At 39.8% G+C, this 24,558-nt stretch overlaps 1 protein-coding gene across 3 annotated transcripts in view; it reads left to right on the top strand.

The window, feature by feature from the left end:
* The window catches only part of Lepr (leptin receptor), an 82,201-nt gene extending 57,897 nt beyond the window's left edge, over positions 1-24,304 (top strand). The window contains exons 14-20 of one of the 3 annotated variants that reach the window (XM_040757101.1): positions 1,276-1,492; positions 3,856-4,038; positions 5,287-5,382; positions 6,907-7,012; positions 7,307-7,382; positions 18,829-18,913; positions 19,889-20,026. In XM_040757101.1, the coding sequence (XP_040613035.1) occupies positions 1,276-1,492; positions 3,856-4,038; positions 5,287-5,382; positions 6,907-7,012; positions 7,307-7,382; positions 18,829-18,864 (714 nt within the window). In that variant the 3' untranslated portion in view covers positions 18,865-18,913; positions 19,889-20,026. Of the gene's footprint in view, positions 1-1,275; positions 1,493-3,855; positions 4,039-5,286; positions 5,383-6,906; positions 7,013-7,306; positions 7,383-16,609; positions 18,787-18,828; positions 18,914-19,888 lie in introns of those variants that run through there. The other 2 variants (XM_040757100.1, XM_040757103.1) reach the window with 2 other exon arrangements.
* The last annotated feature ends 254 nt before the right edge of the window (positions 24,305-24,558 follow it).

Below are 24,558 nucleotides of genomic sequence, written 5' to 3'. Positions count from 1 at the left end.
ATTATTCAGCCAAAGAAATCAGGACCTGAGAGAAATGCTCACTTTAGGGCTGGGCAGTAAATGTACAGGCGAGCCATGGGTATCTTTTAAATGTCCTTGACTTTTTGCGTATGATGAAAAAATAAATATTAATATATCAAAATGACATGGATTTCAGATGAAATGAAACTGGTATTTCCTCAGGGAATTTTTTCTTTTTCTTTTTTGGTTTTTTCGAGACAGAGTATCTCTGTATTGTTTTGGAGCCTGTCCTGGAACTCTCTCGGTAGACCAGACTGGTCTTGAACTCACAGAGATCCACCTGTCTCTGCCTCCCGAGTGCTGGGATTAAAGGTGTCGGCCACCAACTCTCAGTGAGAATTTTTTCTTACATCTTACTTCCACCCTACTACCCATGAGCTTGCACCCACTGCAAGATACTTGTGTCTGTGTGAGTGTGTCTGTAATTTTTCACTTGGAGACACTTGTTCTGTCTTTGGTATAAAATTCAGCTCTTCGTAGCTTTCTAAGGGATTGGCAGCATTTAATTTTCCCTGAAATAGGTGAAGGTGATTGCTTGGGAAGTGAAGGAGATTGTTGGACTCTTAAGCACAGAAGAACATGGAGCTGGATGGAATGGAATGTGTTTTACACAGGAATCTTCCATAACACAGTATAATATTTTATAGAAAGCCTTGGGACAGAAATTTCCAGGGCCACATGGACTGCCCAGATAGCCTCTGTTATTTGTTAACCTTCAAGGTTTTTGTTTTGTTTGCAAAACTCTTCTTGCTGTAGCTAATATTGCTAAGCATATCCTAGGGAGAACAGTGGCAGATTTCCTTGGGTTTACAAAGTGATGATGACCACCTGAGCCTTCTTGTTCCTTCCCAGAACCTGAGCAGTACCTTTGCTTTGCTTGCTTGTTAGATGAGGAAACTCCTCACCAGTCTTTCTTTGCAATTAGAGTGGAGTTTCTTAGTATTTCCTATGTGTTCTTCATATTTCGAGTGTCCTCTGTTCTTACTTCGTTGTCTTTAGTCTCTGGGTCTGAAGAAAAAAACGTAAAAGGGGAAAATAATTTCCCTGTGCTGCATGACTCCTAGATATGTCCATGCCTATTCCATTGCTCAATTTCAACTCCCATTCCCACCCCAATGCCTGAACACTAGATTCGGCAGTGCCTGCCTTGGTCTAACACCTGATTCCTGGTGGGAATGTATAATCAGGATTCTATGAGCTCAGTTGTTATGAACTCTGTGGTCCATGTGCTAATTATTTTTGTGTTTACTCCAGCCCCTGATGAAAAATGACTCCCTGTGCAGCGTGAGGAGGTATGTGGTGCAGCATCGTACTGCCCACAATGGGACGTGGTCAGAAGACGCGGGAGATCAGACCAATCTCACTTTCCTGTGGGCAGAGCAAGCACATACTGTTACGGTTCTGGCCATCAATTCCATTGGTGCTTCCCTTGCAAATTTTAATCTAACATTTTCATGGCCAATGAGTAAAGGTAAAGATGCTGAGAAATAGTTGATTACCTTATTTATTTATTTTGATTTTTTTTGAAGCATTGTTTCTTTGTGTAGCTCTAGCTGTCCTGGAACTCACTCTGTAGACCAGACTGGCCTCGAACTCACAAAGAACTCCCAGAGTGCTGGAATTACAAGTCATGTGCCAGCACTGCCTGTCTTATTTTATTTCTATGGTGGGTCATACAGAATCCTACTACTATTATTATCATTTTTATTTCAGCCTGACTGTTGAATTATGATGTGGCCTGATTGCATGACATTTTCTGTAGCACCGCATCTGTATTATTCTTGCTCCTTCCCCTTCAATGCCTCCCATGTATCTCCTCTGAAATTCATGACATCTTCCTTATTAGTAAACATTTTACATGCATATATATAACTTACTGAGTCTATTTAGCTTTGCTCAAGCGTACATGTGTTCAGGGATGACCACTTGGGATTAGTCAACCTGTGCAGGAACTCTTTCTTGGAGGAGACTGATTCTTCCTCTCTGAGCATCCACTGATCATCTGCAGCTCTTCATCTAGGGGTGGGTGTGAGGGACTCGGAACTGGCACAGAACACACCCAGACACCAGGTTCTCAGCACAAAGGAGATTCAGTAACCCTGAAGAAGGGAAGCAGGGGTGGGGACTGGGGGACCTGCCTCTGGATGGACAAAGGCAACAACAGGTGACTCTGCAGGAGTGGTTTTTAAGGAGAAAATGGGGAAGTCTGGTAGGATGAGTTGGTAAGTTCTGGTTGGACATGTTAGTCAGTGTAGCCAAATAATAAGTCTTGTTTGCTGGACCTTGGAGTTTTAGTCAGGCATAAGGAAGTGGACAAGTAAGGCAATTTAGAAAGTGCTCTGAACTTTAAAGTAGGTATAGGACATATTCAAACAATAATCAAAGACTTCATGGAATAGGTTACCCTTGGATCAGTTAGTAGGTGGGTAGAAACACCAGAAATGAGTATGAGTATTTTTCCATTTAAGATGAAATTGTATCTTTTGTACAAAACACAGATTATATACTCCTATTGAGGGTGGCTCTTGGGCCAGCAAGGTGGTAAAGGCACCAGGTACCAAGCCTGACAACAGAGTTAGATCCCTGAGAACCTACATGGTGGAAGGGGAGAACTGACGTCCACAAGCTGACCTCTGACGTCCATACATACGCTGGCATGTTCATCTCCCAAACTAACTAACTTTAAAATATATTTTATAGGACTGGAGAGATGGCTCAGGGTCAAGAATGCTAGCTGGTCTTCCAGAGATCCTGAGTTCAATTCCCAGCAACCACATGATGGCTCACAACTATCTGTAATGAGAACTAGTGCCCTCTTCTGGCCCACAGGCATACATGCAGATAGACCACTGTATACATAATAAATAAATAAATCTTCAAAAAATAAGTATTGTGTTCTAAGGAAAAATATATTAGTATGTGTATATCTTTGTGAGTGTGTGCTTTTGTGATGTGTATTTACGGGCACACATACTACAGCGTGTGTGTGTGGAGGTTGGACCACAACTTGGTGCAGGAGATTTTACTTTCTACCTTTATGTGGATCCTGGAGATTGAGAGAGGGTCTCGTTATATGGCCCTGGCTGGCCTGGAACTCACTCTATAGATCAGTCAAGTCTTAAACACACAAAGATCTGCTTTTCTCTCTACCCCTCAATGCTGGGATTAAAGGCATATGCCTCCATGTCTGGCCAGGGATATGATTTTTTTTTTCTGAAAGAGAGTAAACAAGAACTTGATCTTGGGTTGAGGGTAGAGAAACTGTCCTGAGGCAATGGCATTGATTAGGAACCAAACTTCTTCTCCCAGGTTTAGGGTGGGGAAGTTTTAGGTCATAGCAGATGTATGCTTAATCAAGTTTTCACAGCTCAGGGGAAGGGATGAAGGAAGACCAGGGTGGCTTCTCCTTGGAGAAATAGATGCAGGAGAAAGTGGGTTGATACATGGCTTGTGAGGTCATGTAGGCAGATAGGAATGACCTCCTCCAATGTGCAAAAGGTTTCCAGAAGGAACTCTGTTGAGGACAGTTTTTGAAAGTGTCACTCACCAGTGGGAGAGAAGTGTGTGGGAATTAGAGGATGGATCAGTAGGCTTGTGTGTGATTCCAGCTGAGAACAGTTTTGACCCTACCAAAATTCCATTTTTAGATCTGAGGTAGAATCGTTTTTCCTCTCGATATCAGAAGTTCCTGCATTCTGCTTGTATGAGCTTCATGACATTTGTATAAATTGTCTGCCTGCTCTCCCTTGTCCCTTCATCTGGGCTATTTCTCAAGGCAGTTAGTAAATTTTCATTACACTTGAATTTAACATAAATTCCTCCTCTTCCCCTTAGTGAGTGCCGTGCAGTCACTCAGTGCTTACCCTCTGAGCAGCAGCTGTGTGATCCTTTCCTGGACTCTGTCACCTGGTGATTACAATCTAATCTACCTGATTATTGAATGGAAGAATCTTAATGAAGATGATGGAATCAAATGGCTTAAAATCCCTTCGAACGTTAAGAAGTATTATATCCATGGTATGTTTATAGTACTTTTCATGGGTTAGTATGACACTACAGACTGGGAATTTAGGTAGTAAAGTGATTAATGACAACCCCAAAATGCAGACACCAAGTGCTGCCAACTGTTGTCTAGTCAGAATATTTGCTGTATTTCGGTGAGCATTTTTCTTTTATGTTTTACACAGATGCAATCAGATGTCCTAAACCTTCTCCCCAACCCCTTCTGTCAGAATATGTGTCCATCGTATAGCCTTTTATTCTAAAGTGTTCCTAAGGTATATATTTAGTTGAGTTCATGTTGTTTCCATCTTACTCTTAATGTCTTCCATGGTCTAACGCCAACCCATCCCCCAACTCAGTACCCAATTATAATGTCCCTAAGCAGTGAGTAGAAAGGCTAGGCTGGAAGTCTGAGGACTTTGGATCTCTTGATCTAGGTCAGTGTAATCCTTTCAAGAGTTGCCAGCTACCCTGAGAGGTAAGTGTATAGAACAGTGACAACTCGAGCAGAGCCAGAAGGCAGGGAGCTTGAGTAGGGAAGCTGGGGGTGGCCCTGGGTTTTACACCATCTAGAGAACCCTCGCTTTCTTTTCATCCCAACACATAGAGTTTATCTCCAGGCTAAGGTTATCTATAAATTATAAGCAGGGGACCAAGCTCGTTATCACTGCTGTAGGTACTTGCTCTGTCCTATAATTAAGAGGGTTGGTGAATACAGGCTTCTCAGAGCTCTGCCTCTTACAAGCTTCCTGGTCAAGTGTCATTAGCATCTGTGAGAATCTTTGCCACATCTGTCTCGAAGAACGTTGCTATGGGGAATTGTCATTCCCCACATTACTGGGATCCTCAGATAGCAAAAGAGAACTCCTCAGTCTCCATCCCATTCTTGTGTGACTTCTCCCATAGGAAGAGACTCTTCCCTACCCTGAGGATGATGGGAAAAGGGAGAACATACTATCCTGGAGTAGAATATTCAGGAACAAAAGAGAAAAATGTCTTGAACTTGAACAGATTTGGCTTTCACTGGAGCATGCCCTTGGAAAACCAGTCATTTGTGTCTGAGGAAGAGTTTTAAAAACTTATTTGAAAATCAATATTGTTACTAGCAAACTTTATAGTGTTTGGGTTATTTCTGAAATTCCTTTAGTCATTCAAGCCAATCCTTATGTAATCAGGTGTGTTCGGACATCATAGCCTGCGTTTTTTTGATGTAGGTTTCATTCTTAGTTAACGTGAGCTTTTACTGTTTCTTTTTCTTTTCAGATAATTTTATTCCCATTGAAAAATATCAATTTAGTCTTTACCCAGTATTTTTGGAAGGAGTTGGAAAACCAAAGATAATTAATGGTTTCACCCAAGGTAAAAACAAAAAACAAAAACAAAAGAAAACCTTGTATTTTCTTTCTTTAGAAAAGTATTTGTGCGTGATGCATGTCCTAGTACTGATGCTCTGTACATGTGCTCCACACCCAAGTGGAGGCCCAGGAATAGTCCTTGGGACCCTCCTCCTTCTACTCTAGGTTTGGGGGATTGAACCCACGTCATTAAACCTGCATGGTAAATGCTTTCACTGCTGAGGCATCTCCCCAGCTCTGCTTTCCTTTTTGTATGTGCTTCCCAGGTTATATTGTCACTGGATTAATTTCTTCCCCATAGGATCATGGAAGCTCTAGAGTTTTACCTAGATGTACCATTGTGTCTTTCAAAGAAAAAAACATTTCTTTTGTCTGAAACAAGATAATTAACTTCACTGGACACATTCTGTTTGGATTACTCCACTCACCCATATTTAAACTTTTTATTACTTAAGTTGTTAAATCCAAGCAACCCAATAATGCAGTTTCAAAAGAGAAACATTTTACTTGCTTCTAGAATAATAATTATTTATTGCCAAAAAAATATGTGTTGAATATTCTTCTAAGTACTGAAGACAAAATGGTGAACATAAACCTGCCTTTGGGGGACAATACTCTACAGGCTGTGAAGGTCAGTGAATACATTGTTTAAGATGCAGCACCAGGCGACAGTCAGTGCCTTGAAGGCAAAGGCAAGTGAGATGAGTTAACATGGTGAGGAAAGGCTGGCCAGATGGTCTTTCTATGGGCTCTGGTCCTTGAGCAAAGGTCTGAGTTCGAAGGAAAGAACATTGCAAGATGGGTGCCACATGCCACACCCCGAGGAGTGAAAACTATAGCTGATACTGCAGCAAGAACATCAGACCAGAATAGCCCTGGCAAAGGCCCTGAGGCCTTAAGCAGCAAGGACACTGGTGTGAGTGCAGCTAAAAGGAGGAAAATTGGCGGGTGTCGACAATGAGGTCTGCAGGAGCAGATAGCGAGTTTATCACAGCTACTTTAGTTGGTGCTCTGGCTAATAGAGTTGAAAAAATGATTAGATGGAGAGTCCTGGCAAGTACATAATTCTAAAACAATGTTTTCCTAAATGTCAAGTATAATACTAGTCACAACAACTATTAATGTGTCCACAATGCATTTTTATTTCTACTTTAAAAATAAAAAAATTTATTTTAATTTTTGCATGTATGACTGTTTGCCTGAACGTATATGTACGCGCACCAAATGCATTCCTAATACCCACAGAGGACAGTGAGGGAATCAGACAGCCGGTATCCTGGAACTGAAGTTAGAGATTGTGGTGAGCTGCCACGTGGGCGCTGGGAACTGAACCCTGGTCCTCTGTAAGAATAGCCAGTGCTCTTAACCCCTGAGCCATCTCTACAGCTCCTGTTTTCTTCTTTTTTAAGTTTCTGTGTGTTTGAAGGTAATGCGGATTCATGGTGAAATTAGATTATGTGTTCTGTAGATGATTTTACAGAATAGTCTCCTTAAGTGACTGACGGTTGGACCTGTGTCTCTCTTCCAGATGATATGGACAAGCAACAGAATGATGCAGGGCTGTATGTGATTGTGCCCATAATTATTTCCTCCTGTGTTCTACTGCTTGGAACATTGTTAATCTCACACCAGAGGTATTGCAGTTGGTGCTGATAGGCCATGTGATGGACATTTATAATATTTTCTAAGGAAAACTTATGCAAGGGAGTAAGCACAGTGCCTGGCACACTGCTTTCAGTAAGAAAGGGCTGACTAATTTGTTCTTCATGGAAATTTAGTGAACACTTTGTGGAATCAAATGTAAACATGGATCTGGCCCTACTGAGGTGGTCGGGTGGGCTCATGCTGACTCTGTGTGCTCATTAACTGCTAATGTTTATTCATTCCGAATGCTTCTCTAATCACAGTGCTTCATTTCTCCTTTGCAGAATGAAAAAGCTGTTTTGGGAAGATGTCCCAAACCCCAAGAATTGTTCCTGGGCACAAGGACTTAATTTCCAAAAGGTAACTTTTCAAGTATTTTAACCCAGAATATCTAAAGTTGCACTTTAGATACCATATGGCTTCCAGATCTTTAAATATCTTCAAGGCTTAAAAGGCTTAATTTTGTTCAGTTCATTTTAATGAGTCTGTTCATCATTTGTCCTTAGTAATAGCTGGGTGTAGTCATTTGATTAGAGGAAACAAAGATCAGACCCTTATCCCAGGAGAACTGTCAAATACACATATCTCGGGGCTGGAGAGATGGCTCAGAGGTTAAGAGCACTGGCTGCTTTCCCAGAGGCCCTGAGTTCAATTCCCAGCAACCACATGGTAGTTCACAACCATTTGTAATGAGATCTGGTGTGTACAAGTGTGCATGCATGCAGAACACTGTTGTATACATAACAATTACATCTTTAAAGAAATACACCTATCTCTTTTTCTGGTCACAGTAAATAAAAAAACACTACAACAGGAAGGAACATTATAGATGGAAAATAAGACAGTTGACTAAATTTTCTTCAGTGTAAATGGGCTGTCTTTAAGCAAAAAGCTTAGAATAAATATTATGTTTCTACTATTTAATATTTACAGTTACTTGGAAGTACAGTGTTATTTTCAGGTGTTACCATCAGAAGGACACAATATGTAAAACTCACAGTGATGGTGATTTGTAATTGAAAGAAAGGTTTTCAACATTTTCAGTAACAGTTATTGTTTTATGTTATTGTTTACATATTTATACATTGTAGACTATTGCTGCCTTTGCATTACCCCTGGAGTATTGTGTCTTTGAATGTAGCAGAGAAAAACAAAGCTTATACTGGTGAGGCACTTTACTTTAGAACCAGGATTAGCTTCCCATTTGGAACTTATTCTAACTGTAACTGTTCTAGATATTGACATGACCCACAGGGAGAAATACATTTCCTCTTCCAGCCTAGCACCAATATATAAATATGGAAAAGTGAGAGAGAATTTGTGGGAAAAATCTTGCTGGGAAGAGAAGTGAGAATATTGAATGTTTTTAAAACTTTCAGTTTTTAAAAAAATGCTGTTGGCAGCCCACTAAAGGTAGTGGCACACGCCTTTAATCCCAGCACTCCGGAGGCAGAGGCAGGTGGATCTCTGAGTTCGAGGCTAGCCTGATCTTCAAAGAGAGTCCAGGATACCTTCCAAAGCAATACAGAGAAACCTTGTCTCAAAAAACAAAAAAACAAAACCCCCACAAAACAACAACAACAACAACAACAAACAAAAAACCTGATCCCCCAACATTCAAATGGCATATGGCTCGCAGACCTGGGAATACTGCATTGCAGTCAGTCCATGGACGAGCAATCAAGTGCTCTTGTAGGCACCGTGCACAGCTCACCTGGTTGAATCGGAGTCTGTGATCAGATGAAACAACACCTGTTTTCACTAGAGCCAGCTGTGCAGTTTTGCATTTAGCTATTCACTCTGTGGAACCTGCTTTTCCTAATGCTTGTCATCTGCCTCTGACTCCTCAGCTGTGCTCCTCCAGCCTCTCACCCTGGTTTCCTTTTATTTCAGCAGTGTTACTGAGTTTTTGTCAACTCACAAAATGAATTCCCCACAGTGAATTCATAGAGCCACATTTCTCATAATCGTGGTGATATCTCAGATATGCATGTGCATCATTCATGGATTTGTTCAATGGGCACAGAGTAGGTGCTTGTAGATAAGGAGAGATTGCTGCTAGACTTCAGGAGAACAGAATTTTAAGCACTCCTCATTATCTTCTAAGAAATAAGAGCAGGGTCACAGAAGGTTGAAGAAATAGGAACCTGTCTCTTTTTGCTTCTGTAATCCTTGTTCATTTCACTTGTGTATTCACTCGTATATTCATATTACTAGTTTATAATATTACAGAAAGCCTGTCCAATGCCAATCACTTTGCTATACATTGGAGCTCTATTGGTGAGAAGCACCGTGTGTGCTCCTGGACTGTACAATCTGGTAGGGAAGATAAACACCCATCAGTTTGTTATTAGAGATCTCTTCACAGCCGTAAGCTTAGTGTGCTGAGGGCTAGGATGTGGGAACCTGCCTTAGAGCACGGATGAGTATGAGCACGCATAATTAAGAGAGAGACATTTGATCTGGTTGTGGTGGGGCACACCTGAAATACATACCCAAGGGCTTGGAAGGCAGAAGAAGGGGAATTGTGAATTCCAGGGCTGCATAGCAGCTTTGAGGCCTGTGTAGCTTACATAGAAACACTGTTTCCCTAACAAGGACCTCTCAGGGTTCGGGCTAGGGGCTGACAGCAGGAGGGTAGGGCTGACTAAAAAGTCTGAGGGCCAAATGATTCAGTTCATACATGCATCACTCATGGTCTTTGCATCACTGGTGGCCTTTTATTCATTAAAAAAAGTTCTGGCCGGGCGTTGGTGGTGCACACCTTTAATCCCAGCACTCAGGAGGCAGAGGCAAGCTGATCTCTGTGAGTTCAAGGCCAGCCTGGTCTACAGAACGAGTGCCAGGACAGGCTCCAAAGCTACACAGAGAAATCCTGTCTAGAAAAACAAACAAACAAAAAAGTTCTTCCTCAAAAGTTTTTCTCTAAAAGTTCTCTTCTTAAAAATTCTCTCAGATCCCACAAAATTTCTGGTTTTTATATCCACGGACACAATTAACAATTCTCTGACAATGGCACAGATACTGTCTATGCGTATCTCTCAGAACCAGGAAGGCAGGTAAGGTCTTGACAAAAGCTAGGAGACCTCACTTGTAAAACTTGCAAACTTAAGTCTCAGAGGGGACGTGACTTGTAAAACCTGTGGGCAAACTTAAGGAGGTGGTGAGGGTTAAGGGGCTATGGTTTCTACAATGAGAGAAAGGGAATTAGTACATAAAACTACAGTTGTATGGTTAAACTAGAAGCTTATATTGGTAAATGTAAAACAAGAAAGAAACACTAGAACTGTATAATTGATAAATGTTAAAAAAAAAAAAAGGGAAGAAACACTGTGTGCATTGGGTTTTGCTTTTGCTTTCCTGGGCTGGAAACACAGCATCACAGTAGCCATGGAAACTTGCATAGGTTGCAAAAGGAGATCAGGAACTTGATCTGTATTAGAATTTTCTCCTAATATTAGAGCAAAGGGAGAGACTATGTAAGGTTCAGAGGCTCCAGCTTCTAGGCTGGGGTGCTCTTACTGCTGATGCCCGTGAGAAGGAATTTCCTTTCTCTGGGACATTTTTGAGAATAAAACGCACCTAGTATATACTCTGTGTATCAAGATTATACAACCAAATCCATAGCAACAGATATTCTGGAGACTGTATTTCTTGCAGAATTTGCAAGGCAAGTTTTCTTCATCAGAAGTTAATTCTGATAGGTTGATACCTAGAATATTAATTGCTACTTCTGTAATAAATGATAAAGTCTCTCAGAATTTCAACAAACAATAACAAGGGAAAGAAGAAAGAGAGAATGATATTTGAGTCAGATCTGGCTGATGATTAGCCATTACCTGATTCTGTGATGGAAGTGTAGACACAATTACGGTCAACTGGTCATGCATTCTCAAACTAAAAACACAAAGAACAGACTAGGAAAATTTTCCTCTTAAATATAAGTTTTTCTTTTTTAAATTAAAACAACCACATGCCTATCTAAGTAAAAACCATAAAGCTTCAAGGTAGTCATTTACTGCCTCTAAAAGGAAGCTAAACCTCTCTCCCTTCCACCACATGGTATATTTGACATTTTATCTTCACATTTTTCTGAAAAGGGAATCTAAAAGTCTTACCTAGACAGGGCATGGCAGGGCAGTGGTGGCATACACCTTTAATCCTAGCACTCAGCAGCAGAGAGAGGTGGATCTCTGAGAGTTTGAGGCCAGCCTGGTCTACTGAGTGACCTCCAAAGCTAAAGAGAAAACCTGTCTCAAAACAAAACAAAACAAAAAACACAACAAAAAAGGACAGGGAATAATTAGAGTGACCTCAGCAAATACACTTTAAACTTGTACCATGAGATAATTGTTTCCCCCTTTCCAGAAAATGCCTGGCAGTAATGAGAGACATAGGGTGGATTTATCAGTGAATGTCTTTAGACTCTGGCGTACCTGACTGTCTCACTTACCCCTTATTGGAGCTGAGTGTGTAGTAGAGTATCTGGAAGATATTTTAAGTAAATTGAAATACCACCCTAAAATTGCAGAGTCTGGTAATTTGAAGGGTTTTTTTTAAAAAAAAAGATTTCATTTACATATGTGTTTGTGTGCACACATGTGTGCAGGTACACACAGAGTCCTGAAGAGGGCACTAGATGCCCCAGAGCTGGAATTGACAGTTGTGAGCTACTTGACATGGTTTCTGAGAAATGAACTCAAGTTCTCTGGAAGAGCTGCAAGCACTGTTAACTGCTGAGCCATCTCTCCAGTCACTAAAGTGTAGATTTTTTTTAAAAATAAAAGGGCAATGGGTTATGATTATCCCCATTTATACCTTTGCAGATGCTTCACTTTCTCCTTTTCAGTATATGTGGTTACAGAGTTTTTTGTATTTTTAGGGTGTAACAAAGATACACCATTAAGAATCAATGACAAGGCCCGGTGGTGGTGGTGGTGGTGGTGGTGGCACACGCCTTTTATCATAGCACTTGGGAGGCAGAGGCAGGAGGATCTTTGTGAATTTGAGACCAGCCTGGTCTACAAGACCTAGTTCCAGGACAGCCTCCAAAGACACAGAGAAACCCTGTATCAAAAAAAAAAAACAAAAAAAAAAACAAAAAAAGAATCAATGACAAGATAGGCTGAGGTTGGGTTCTAACTCCATAACCAACCAGGTCTTATAAAAACCTGGATTCAAACTTAGGACCATCTGACTAAGTGATATCCTCACCATCAATTTCATATGAACATATCCTTGCTATCAATGTTATATTTAACATTGTACCCCCTAGTGTGGTTAATACTCATTAAATCACACACTTAAAGATAGATGAGATGGCCAGTTGTATGTTACATATATTTTAATACAGTTAAAAAAACCTGTGGGTACAGTATCTGACTATGCATTTTCCTAGAGACCATATATGCAAAAGACAAAATCAAATTTATATTTACAAGTGAACATATGGTATCTTTAGACATCTGAGAAATGCAGGACAAAAACACAAGGTGCCCTCCACAGCTTGTGGGATGTCCATCACAGAAAAGACAGAAATATAGAACAGTAGAGATACTTAAGCTTTAAGACTGCCCTTGGGAATATAAAAAACTGTGAGTGTGGGGTGTGAGGAATGGGGTGTGGGGGATGAAGGGTGAGTACCTTTAATCCCAGCACTCAGGAGGCAGAGGCGGAGGCTAGCCTGGCCTACTGAGTGTCTTCCAGGACAGGCTTCAAAGCTATACAAAGAAACCCTGCTTAGAAAAAAGAAAACAAAACAAAATAAAAAACCCAAAAGCAAAAACAAAACAGTGCAGGCCTTTTAAAAAGAGTCTGGCAGTTGTTTCCAGCTTAAATCAGGATTCAGCAATCTACCCTTATCATTTCTACCAAAGGAATGAAGAAACTTACACATGGATACTTATTTATGTATATTCACAAAAGAATTATCACTAATAATCAGAATTTGAAAAAAATCCAAATGGTCTTCAAATAATAAATGAATAAACAAAATATGGTATATGCAGTTCAAGACAAAGGAATAGATAGGCAAATGTATACCCCAGGACACACCGCAGAACAAACAGCCAATGGAAACCCTTTATTTAAAAAATAATTCAAATTCAGTAGTTTTTTTAGGTAATAAGCTTTTAGTTGAAGAAATATTACTTTTTAAGAATGTGCTCTATACACATAAGTCCTAGACATCTAATTTCATCTCTAAAATTTCGCTAAAATTAATTCCCTCTACTTTAAACATTTTTCTTTCCTTTTGTTTATATTATATCAAAAGCAAAACTGTCTTAGTTACTGTTCTACTGCTGTGAAGACATAGTATGACCAAGGCAACTCATAAAAGAAACCATACAACTGAGGGCTTGTCTATGGTTTCAGAAAATTAGTTCATTACCATCATGGTGAGGAATGTGACAGTATGCAGTTAGGCATGGTACTGGAGATGTAGCTGAGAGCTTTACATCCTGAACCAGACACAAGACAGAGAGACATTGGGCCTGGTATGGGCTTTTTGAAACCTCAAAGCCAAACCTCAGTGACACACCTCTAACCAGGCCAAACCTGCTCCACCAAAGTCATACCTGGTGATCCATCTAATCCTTCTCAAACTACCAACCAAGAAATAAGCATGAAAATACATGAGCCTATGCAGGCAATTTTGATTCAGTCACCACATTCCACTCCCTGACCCCTATAGGCTTGTAGCTATATCATAATGCCAGATGCATTCAGTCCAACTTCAAAAGTTCCCATAGTTTTTCAGTCTCTACACTGTTTCAAAGTGCAAAGACCATGTGTTTTCTTAGACTCAAGGACATCTTTCAATTGTAACCTCTGTAAAATCAAAATAAAAAGGCAGATTATATATTTCCAACATACAATGGCACAGAATATATATTGTCATTCCAAAAAGGAGGAAAGGTAGCATAATGAGGAAATATTGGACCAAAGACTGAAACCCAGCAGGACAAACCCCAAAATTCTGCATCTCCATGGCTGATGTCAAAGGGCTCTTCAGATCTCCAACTCCTTTCAGCTTCATTGACTGCAACACACTTCTCTCTCTTCGACTGGTTCCATATCATGTCTGCAGCTTTCCTTGGTAGGTATCTCATGACCCTGGCATTTCCAACCTTGGGGTCTCCAACATAATCTAGGCTTCACTTTGAAAGCTTCATGCAATGGCCTCTCTGGGCCTCCATGCAGCAGACTGCCCTGCCAAATACCTGGTCTCAGTGGCTTTAATCTCCCTAATCTTGGAGAAAGATTCTATAACTCCTTTCCTAAAGCCTTGACTCTAAAGCTAGAACTGTGTGGCTGAATCTGACAAGTTCTTCTGCTTCCTGGAGCTGCAACTGGAGCCCCCCTCTTGTATTATATTTCCATGCGGTACTTAAGCTTTTCTTTAATTCATTTTCATAAGTTGGAAGTTTAGCTGGGTAGGATCTTGTCATGAGGTTACCATTCTCAATACTCTATTTAGCATCAAGCCTTTCTTTAAATTTTTATCTCCTTGAGCACAGGACTAGGCTCTAACATCACTATTCCTTGTTGCTCTTTTTCTTCTCAGACTGTATATTTTGTATTTCTCCTTGTCTCACTTGTTCCTTTACATTGTAGATCTACATAAGAGTGATCACAGATAACTACATGACACAGTCAATACTAGGATGTCTTGAAAACTCGTCTGCCAATACCATTAATCTAAAAATTCTTCAATTTTAGGCTACATCAGATTCTTAGGACACGAGCAAAAAGCATTCACATTCATTGCCAAAATTCCATAAGGATGATCTCTAACCAATTACTAATATTGTTTCCCTCTGAAACTTTTTGAACTGGGCCTCCACAGTCCACATTGCCTTAGTACCACTGTCCACAACTGGTTTGATCCAGTAAACCCAACTTAAAACCCAACTTAAAACACTCAAGCGCTTTTCTACTTCAAAGTCCCAATGTCTCTCATATTCCTCCAAAAACAGCATAATCAGGCCTACGACAGTAAAACCTCACTCCTTGTACCAACTTTTGTCTTAATGACTATTGTATTGCTGTGAAGAGGCAGCACAACCAAGGCAACTCTTATGAAAGAAAGTATTTATTTGGGGACTTGCTTACAGTTTCAGGGGTTAGTCCATTATCAGTTTGACAGGGAGCGTAAGTGGCACATAGGCAGGCATGGTGCTAGAGAAGTAGCTGAAAACTTTACATCTTTTTTTTTTTTTGGTTTTACGAGACAGGCTTTCTCTGTATTGTTTTGGAGGCTGTCGGTCCAGCCCGGCCTCGAACTCACAGAGATCCGCCTGCCTCTGCCTCCCGAGTGCTGGGATTAAAGGTGTGCGCCGCCACCACCCAGCTGAGAACTTTACATCTTGACCTTGAGTAATATGCAGGGAAAGACACTTAGCCTGGTATAGGCCTTTGAGACCTCAAAGCCCACCCCCAGTGACAGACCTCCTCCAACTAGGTTATACCAGGTTCAACAACACAATATCTCCTAATCCTTCTAGTCCTTCTCAAACAGTTCATTAACTAACTGGGTGGGGGCTAAGAATGCAAATATATGAGCCTATAGGCCCCATTTTCATTCAAACCACCACATATACTAAAGTAAATATGCAAATACCAGTATATTAAAATCTTTTTAAAAGAAAAAGAAGACCTTGGGAAATGACTCAGTGAGTAGAACACTTACCATGCAAGCATGAGAAGTTGGGTTTGAACCACTGTAACCTGTATAGAGTTAGGTAAAGTAGCATGGTATCTTTATTACCCCTGCTCTAAGGGTGTGGTGGGAGCTGAAGATCAGAAAATTCCAGGAACCTTGCAAACCAGCCAGGGTGATAGAAACAGTGGTGGTCAACAAGAGACATTGTCTCAAACCAGGTAGAAGACAAGGATGGACACCTGAGGTTTGCTTCTGACTGCCATGCTTACATACTCACTCTCAAACTTTTTTCTTTAATTACACATCAGATACTGCTCATAAACAGCAGGATGGTACCATGCCATTAAAGATATTTCTCCCAAGGTCCTTCTGTATATAGTACTTCTTCTCCCTTTAAATTTCATATGCTAAAGACCAGAGTAGAATAATACAGGATCTGGGAGTGCTGTTTCGTGGTAGGGTACTTGTCTATTTTGAGTTCAATCCTCAGTATGGAAAAATAATTCTGCGCTAACATGGTATCTTAAAAAAATGTAATATCTTTAAAATTTCTTTCTTTTACTTCTTTCTTTTCATCACTTAACCCTTATTCTTTGCCACCCCTCAAACTCTTCATTATTGCTGCTGATTTTATCATCCTTTTATTTGTTGAGCCCTTGTTCTTTTACCTATTCTGCTATTGCTGCTGTATGTAGTCTTCCCTGTTGGAGTGATCCACCTGTCCTTAGAGTATCTATGGGTCAAGTAAGGAGAGGAAAGTCCCTCCAGACACTGCCCCTCCCTTTTCCTAAGCTCGTCACACAGCACAACACAAGAATGTAGAGCCTGAGTCCACAAAAAGAGAGGGGTTGGAATCCTTTATCTTTGGCTTTCTGTATAACCTTTTTTTGCTTTCTTACTTTGTTCTATTTTATTTAAACAGAGAACGGACATTCTTTGAAGTCTCTCATGACTACTACAGATGAACCCAATGTACCAACTTCCCAACAGACTATAGAGTATTAGAAGATGTTTACAGTTTGAAGGAGGGAAGCAAACCTAAACTATGTCTGAATTACTAAGAACTAACATGATGAGCTTAATAGAGACGTGGACATTTGTGGCCACTATATGAGTTTGATGTAGTTCAGTTGGGGCATATGCTTAATTATCAGGGCATTTAAAGTTTGAAATTAATATTCATGGTTTCTGCTTTCTAGTTTTTATTTTTCTGGTCATCAGATGTTAATGGTGTGACTGTTGCTGTCAGAACATATTCTGTTACCAAACATGGTAGAAATATGGTAGAAATTGCTGTACCAAAGTGAACTCTAATAGGCAACTTCTAACGTACAGCCTTGTAAAAGCTCCACATACAAACTGCAGAGAAGGTATTTAGTTTCTGTTTCTATGTGTGAAAGCTTCCATATTAGATTTTTTATAGGCACTTACAGACTGATAAATTTCAAGTTCTCTCAAATAACATGGTTTTTGTGCACCAAACTTGATTCAACCTAGGAATTTTAGTTTTCTATAGTCTTGAACATGGCTTAAGCTCTGAATCTTTTTTTAGTTCAAAGAGAGCAAGAAGTTGTGGGTTTTGATGATCACAGACCAATAGAAGCTATGCTTCATATTAGGATAACCTCACACACTCAGGCCAGATTGTCCAGAGCAGAAGAGAGTACCAATCTCCATGAATCTATTTCATTTCCATGGAATGAGCCAAGACTTCTGGCAGGCAGGGACGTGTTCAGGAAAGGGAGATTATCTGGAGTTTTACAAATAGTTCATGGTAAGGACAGGGCTTTTCTCCCTGAAAAACAGATTCCTTGTCTGTTTCATGTTAATAGAGTATAGGCTTTATTGCTTATATTCAAACTAAACAAAATTGATGAACACAAAAAACATTCACATTTAAAATACATGGGCCACTTAGATGTGATTGGTAATTTTATTTGGATGTCTAAAGAAAATTAAGACACTAGGAGGGTGTACCCCCTATTCTTTTATTTGCTATTAATAGATATCATTGCAATATAATGTCCAGCTGTGAACTTATGAAAGGTTATTATTCAATTCTTATATCATGGAGTGAAATATGATTTTTTGTTTTTAGGTTTTCTGAGACAGGGTTTCTCTGCAGCTTTGGAGGCTGTCCTGGAACTCATTCTGTAGACCAGGCTGGCCTCAAACTCACAGAGATCCACCTGCCTCTGTTTCCCAAGTGCTGGGATTAAAGGCATGTGCCACCAATGCCCGACAAAAATACTTTTACAACATTCTGTGACCACTGATAATATATAGTTCAGTAATGTGTAGTAAAAACATTTATTATTGAAACCTTCCACATGGATGCTTTTTAAGATGGCCATGATTTGTTCATAAAGAAGCTTCAGGGCCCATGGAGTACATGAAACAGATCATTTGAATAACACACATGAGCTCAACTGCATGCTGTGTTTCTTTTTTTCCATACTGGTAGAAAGAAGATAATGAAATGAATGGATTAGTGTTAAGCTGATTTCAACTTTTAGAACAATTTAGTGATATAAATAGTAGAAATATTAGGGGAAAAATAAAATGTTTGAAGGAAGTCACAAATGTATTTCTGTTAGAAACAATGTGGGAGTAGGATCAATTTTCTCATCATGTCATTTTTTAACAGTACTTGCCATTCAGTATTTTAACAATTACATAGGTCTATGCCATTATTATATTCAGTGTTCGATATATTTATTCCTCTATTGTTAAATCACTAACATGCTTCAGTTAAGAGTTGGCAACTGCTGTGTTTTTATATGGCATATTCTTGCCATTGTGAAGAACATTTGAGTATACTGCTATCTCAGGCAATAACTCAGAATTCATTTCATTAGCTTAAAAAACTATAACATACAAATGCTAAATTACATGTATGATCTATGAACCGAACATATTTTCTGTTTAGTTGTGTTAACTATTCGATTTGATGTATCTGCAGTATTTCTTTATTTTGCATTTTAATTTTAAGTTTACATTGTTTGTACTGAGCTTTTTGCATGCAGATTTTTGATGTATAGCTGCTTGGCAGGATTTCATTGTTATGTAACCATTATTCTTATAAAAAGACATGCTGTACATTTGTCTTGTGTGTTTGTCTTCATTCCATGTGTTCCATAGGATATGTCTTTACACGAAGTTATGTATAAAGAATAACAGTTTTCAAGTCTATCAATGTCTCTTTCACCATCATTATCTTCAGCAAGTAAGTGCCATCAGTTGTTACTTTCAGTTAACCTCAAGTGGATTCTCACCATGATGAGAGGTAGGTATGTGTGGTGATATTTTGTTTGTGCAAATAAAGCGTGTCTGAAGATCAGAGACATGAAGGAGCAAGCCACAGCCACACCTACCTTGCCAACTTCCCAGCTGAAAAGAGAGGGAGTTTCATTTTCTCCTTCCTATAATCCTTTCTCCACCCAGCCACCTCACTTCCTGTCTGTCTGTAAAGACCTCCAGACCGCTATGGTTAGCTAGTGGCAAGGTCCACCCTCTGACCTTCAGGCACACTTTATTTGTACAAACAAGATATCACCACAGCTGTGTTAAGACAGTCAGTTGTTTTACCTTTGCATCTTATCCTGTGGTGTAAAGCCGTCATTGCTACTAGCTTTGGAAAACTTGTTTTGTTCCTTCTGTTGTATTCCAACCTGATTTTTGTTTGCTTGCTTGTTCTAATACTTAAAGATTAACTTTTCATTTTGTGACTTTTACTATAAAATAGAATGACTTTTTCAGAAGTCATTTTGCGGAAATTACCATAAAATATAATGAATGTAAAACTAGAGTGACTAGTATAAAATAGGATGACTTTTTCAGAAGAGAGTACTTTCCAGTCACAGTACCCAATCTCCATGGAGGGCTAAGCATTTGCTGGTATGGCTCACTTACTTGTAGCCATGACCACGATCAAGTATCCAATTCATTTTTACCCATGAAGAGAGATTTGTGTTTATTTTTGTAGCATTTGAAAAATGCAAGTCTGAGTCTTTCTTGTCTGACTTTGAAAAGCTTAGACTGTCTCTCCCTTCTGATTATTGGTATTTCAAGTTTTCAGCCCCAAAGGGTGTCATTTGTGGTCGACTGATGTCCCTTGTTTTTAACCTTGTAGCCTGGCCTTTCTGCAAGTGTGATAAAAAGTTGTAGCATCCTGAGCATTTAAATGTGTCTTTTCTTTTAGCCTGAAACATTTGAGCATCTTTTTACCAAGCATGCAGAATCAGTGATATTTGGTCCTCTTCTTCTGGAGCCTGAACCCATTTCAGAAGAAATCAGTGTCGATACGGCTTGGAAAAATAAAGATGAGATGGTACCAGCAGCTATGGTCTCGCTTCTTTTGACCACTCCAGACCCTGAAAGGGGATCTATTTGTATTAGTGACCAGTGTAGCAGTGCTACCTTCTCTGGGGCTCCAAGCATCCAGGTAACCTGTGAGGATGAGTGTCAGAGACAACCCTCAGTTAAATATGCAACTCTGGTCAGTCACTCAAAGACAGCAGAAACTGATGAAGAGCAAGGGCTTCCACATAGTTCTGTCAGCAAGTGCATCGCCAGTGGACACTCCCCGCTGGGAGAGTCTTTCCCTGGCAGCTCCTGGGAGATAGAGGCCCAGGCGTTTTTCCTATTATCTGATCAGCAAACCAACACGATTTCACCACAACTTTCATTTCCAGGGTTGGATGAGCTTTTGGAGCTGGAAGGAAATTTCCCTGAAGAAAATCAAAGTGTAAAGTCTGTCTATTATTTAGGGGTTACCTCCATCAAAAAAAGAGAGAATGATATGTTTTTGACTGATGAGTCAGGAGTATTGTGCCCATTCCCAGGCCACTGTCTGTTTAGTGACATCAGAATCCTCCAGGACAGTTGCTCACACTTTGTAGAAAATAATTTGAATTTAGGAACCTCTGCTAAGAAGACCTTTGTACCTTACATGCCACAATTTCAAACCTGTTCCACTCACAGTCATAAGATAATGGAGAATAAGCTGTGTGACCTCACTGTGTAATCTCATTCAAGAAGCCTCCAGTTTTGTGTTCCAGTAGAGCGTATCTATGTGTAATATATTCTCTTAATGTTGTGGGTGTGGGAGACAAGTGTCAGATTCTAGTTTGAAAATGAATGTTTCCAAATTAATTGTGTCTATCTTCTCTCAGTAATACAAAACATATAAGGAAGCCTTCTTGAGTATAGCGATATAGATGGACTCTTATTGAATACACTGCCAAGCCATCACGGGGAGGTCTCTTTATTTCTAGCTAATAATAAGCCCAGGAAGTAGGATTTCTCTAAACATCTAGCCTCTGTGGAAAGAATAAATTCCAACATTATATCGTCACCTGAAAGGAAGTCTTCAAACTAAGATCCCTAAGATATAATTGTTTGTCTTACCTTGAATCGTCTTGTGTTGTGCAATTTTAAACTGACTAGGTATCCTTGTGTGCTTTGGAAGTATGTGACATGCTTGTACTTTGTGCTGCCTGACTGTATTATTTGAAGTATCACTCCATTAAATGTTGACTATAAGCAGAGACTTGAACCCTACTCTAAGAAGTTACACTTTTGAAGAGGGTCAGGTTAGCTGATCCTTTTGCAACAAAGCCAGAACCCATGACAGAAGATGAAAGCAACTGTTAGAATGACAGTTTCATCACCAGTGCTTTGATGACAGCGTGAGCAGCTTTGAGAACAAGATGCCAGCCTTGACTAAAGTTCACTGAAGCGATTATTTTCTGATACATTGCCAAATGTCACTTCATGGCCCTCTAGAATCCCTCCCCATCTCTTCTGGGATGCTATTTCTCCCCCCTGAGTATCATTACATAAAATAACCACTGGGCTTTACAGGTTGCATACTTGCTTGCTGCAATCATTGTTCGAGGAGCATGCTACACATTCCCATTGTATAATTATCCCCTGTCAAGGATGAGGCAATAATTAAGTCTTTTGCCCAAAGTCCCAGACTTAATGATTGATGGAACCAGAATTCAGATTAGTTCACATCATTTTAATACTATTGATTGAATCTTAAACCCAGCTCTTACATTGCCATGTTTTAAAATTAAAACAACTGATACTATCAAGGAAGACCCAGTGAGAGGAAACAGGGTGATGGGTGAATAATTGAGACCTAGTCTTGTTGAAAATTGGTATGAGGTTGGACTTGAAAATCGATGTGGGTATGTATTATTTATTCCATCGTTTGATATAGCAGGATGATTCAAATACATCTTAGAAAACAAGAAATTAGGTTAAAAAAAACCCCACACATTCAGGTGTTCAATGTCAAGAAGAATTCCTAAAATATCAGTATCATACAGGGAATGCCATTGTGTTCAACAGTATGCGTATGTATGGCCAAACACCATCAGCATTTCATACTTACCTGAGACTGGGTTGTTGATTTCACCATTCACTTAAGTAGATCCCGCCATGCCATCTCTACCTCCAATTAGAGCTTTATGGATGAGCAGGTCTAAGTGTTAAGAGAGACCCTGATCCTAATTATATTTTTCCAGGCTTTGTGTTCAGTGAAGCCATCATATGACTTGAGTTAGTAAGAAGGTTCAGGATCTCACCATCAGCTGATACTGGTTTTATCATGTGAAGATAGAAGATAAAAGAACACTAATTGCTGTTCTCTGTAATGACACGGGAAAAGTTTTGTTTCCACTGGTGTTCAGTAACAAATTATTACATGTTGAAATCGACCTGTCTATCGCTTTTAATATTTGCCTATTGGGTAGAGCCTATTAATTGTAGGTACAGTATAGAAGACATGGGAAATTTAAACTGGAGATTACCCACTGAGCACATCCACTGTAATGGCATGGGCTTGGGCTTTCTGGGCCCAGAACAGTGTGTAAGAGAAACCGATGGACATTTTAATCAGGTCAGGAGTGAATCTTGTGTGACAGCCATGGTGAATTCACCAATCATTGGTCAATAAGATACTGCAGTTTTAAGATAGAGACATCTAAGCCGGGCGGTGGTGGCGCACGCCTTTAATCCCAGCACTCGGGAGGCAGAGGCAGGCAGATTTCTGTGCGTTCGAGGCCAGGCTGGACCGAGAGCCTCCGAAACAATACAGAGAAACCCTGTCTCGTAAAAACCAAAAAAAAAAAAAAAAAAAAAAAAAAGATAGAGACATCTAGGGACAGCATGTGAATGGGAGCTCATTTTTCTGTGCTGAGGTGAGTTTGCTTCTAAAAACAGAAATTGCATCAGAGAGACTGACTGACATCTGCAGCCCCAGTCAGAACAGAGGCTGAACTGCAGGCTTTGGCCCGCAGGATAAGACCAAGTTTATTGCCAGCGACTTAGATCCCGACTGCCACTAGCAAAAGTTTCTTAGTTTTTGTTTGTTTGTTTAGTTTTTTGTTGGTTTTTGTTTCTTGAGACAGGGTTTCTCTGTGTAGCCTGTCTTGGAATACTTTATAGACCAGGCTGGCCCCGAACTCACAGAGGTTCACTTGCCTCTGCCTCCCGAGTGCTGGGATTACAAGCTAGCACCACCACCACCCAACCCACTTGTGAAAGTAAATTTCATTATTGCTACAAGTTAGTCATTGGGTCTTTGTGATAAAGTTCCTCAGACAGAGGGAGAGCCTGGATTTGGGGTTGGGATTTCTACCCTTAGTCTTGACAGTTCTACAATTCTTCTCATCTTTTTCCAGTAAAATTAACCCCTTTCTCGCAAATGTCAAACCTATGTTTACATTCCTCCTGTAGTGGTGACTTTAGCTACCCAGAGCTGTGGGAAAATAAGCTTTGGGCTATAAGAACTGACAGGTGTGCACACAGAGAGCATTGGTGGCATCCTGCTGAATGGAGAACTACTGCATCTACACCTCTATGTCACTTCCAGGGGATGTGAGACACGTCTAGAATCTGGTGATCTGAAGAAGATCTTTATCTTTGTTCATCTTCCGAGACTCATCTTGACAGTCATTTTAACCAACATTCTGAAGTAATTCCTGAGGAAACCCAGCCTCAAACTTTAAAGCACATAATTGAAGTGGCCCACTGTAGAGTGATGAAGCTGAGACTGCATGTGAGAAAGGCCTCAGTCTGGTTACACAGCATGTGAGGGGCCCTTTGTGAGGGGGATGTAACCCAGTCAGGAACTTTTACTCCCTTGAGCCTCTGGTTTGAAATAGTAAAGTGCTTCTGCACTCATCATCAGTGGTGAGTGAGCCACTTAAAACACAACTGGTTACAACTGAGACACCCATCGTGACATGCATTTGTATGAGCCGAAGAAACAGATTCCATAGATGGCGTTTATAGTGAATGAATTATTTTTATATGAAATTGATCAACATTTATTTTGGAAAGTTGCTTCTGAAAATGTCTATTTTTCAAAATACACTGAGTATGAGTAACTCTAAATTTAATCTTATAAAGATCTATGTGGCTTTGTTGTAAGTAAAACATTATTTTAAAAAACGACCTGAGGATGAAGTTGAAAGATGTTTAATTTTGTAGTGAGATTTGTATATTGTACATCTCCTACTTTTGGAACTTGTGTGTAAGTACTGGGCAAGGAAATCTTTCTGTTTCATGACAATTTGTGTGATAATAAATGTTTTAAACCTAAGCCTTGAGATATGGATCTCTAATTGTGTTATATAGAATTACCCTGCTTCTCTTATAAGTTCTAAAAGGTCTAAACCTTACCATTGTAAAGTCATGTGGTCACAATTTTCATCTTTCTATCATGCAGAATCAGTGTTAGGATTCTGAGAGGTGAGAGTGAAAGATAATTGTTGTGGACTTAAGTTATTTGACTATTTTATCCATAACCTTATAGTTTATATAAATAGTTAATATAAAGTTTCTATCTGATGTCAG

This window comes from Mesocricetus auratus, unplaced genomic scaffold (genome assembly GCF_017639785.1).
Source record: "Mesocricetus auratus isolate SY011 unplaced genomic scaffold, BCM_Maur_2.0 Super-Scaffold_100014, whole genome shotgun sequence".
Taxonomy (NCBI): Eukaryota; Metazoa; Chordata; class Mammalia; order Rodentia; family Cricetidae; genus Mesocricetus; species Mesocricetus auratus.
The sequence above is the reverse complement of the archived record's forward strand: the minus strand, read 5'-3'. Positions and strand labels throughout refer to the sequence as shown.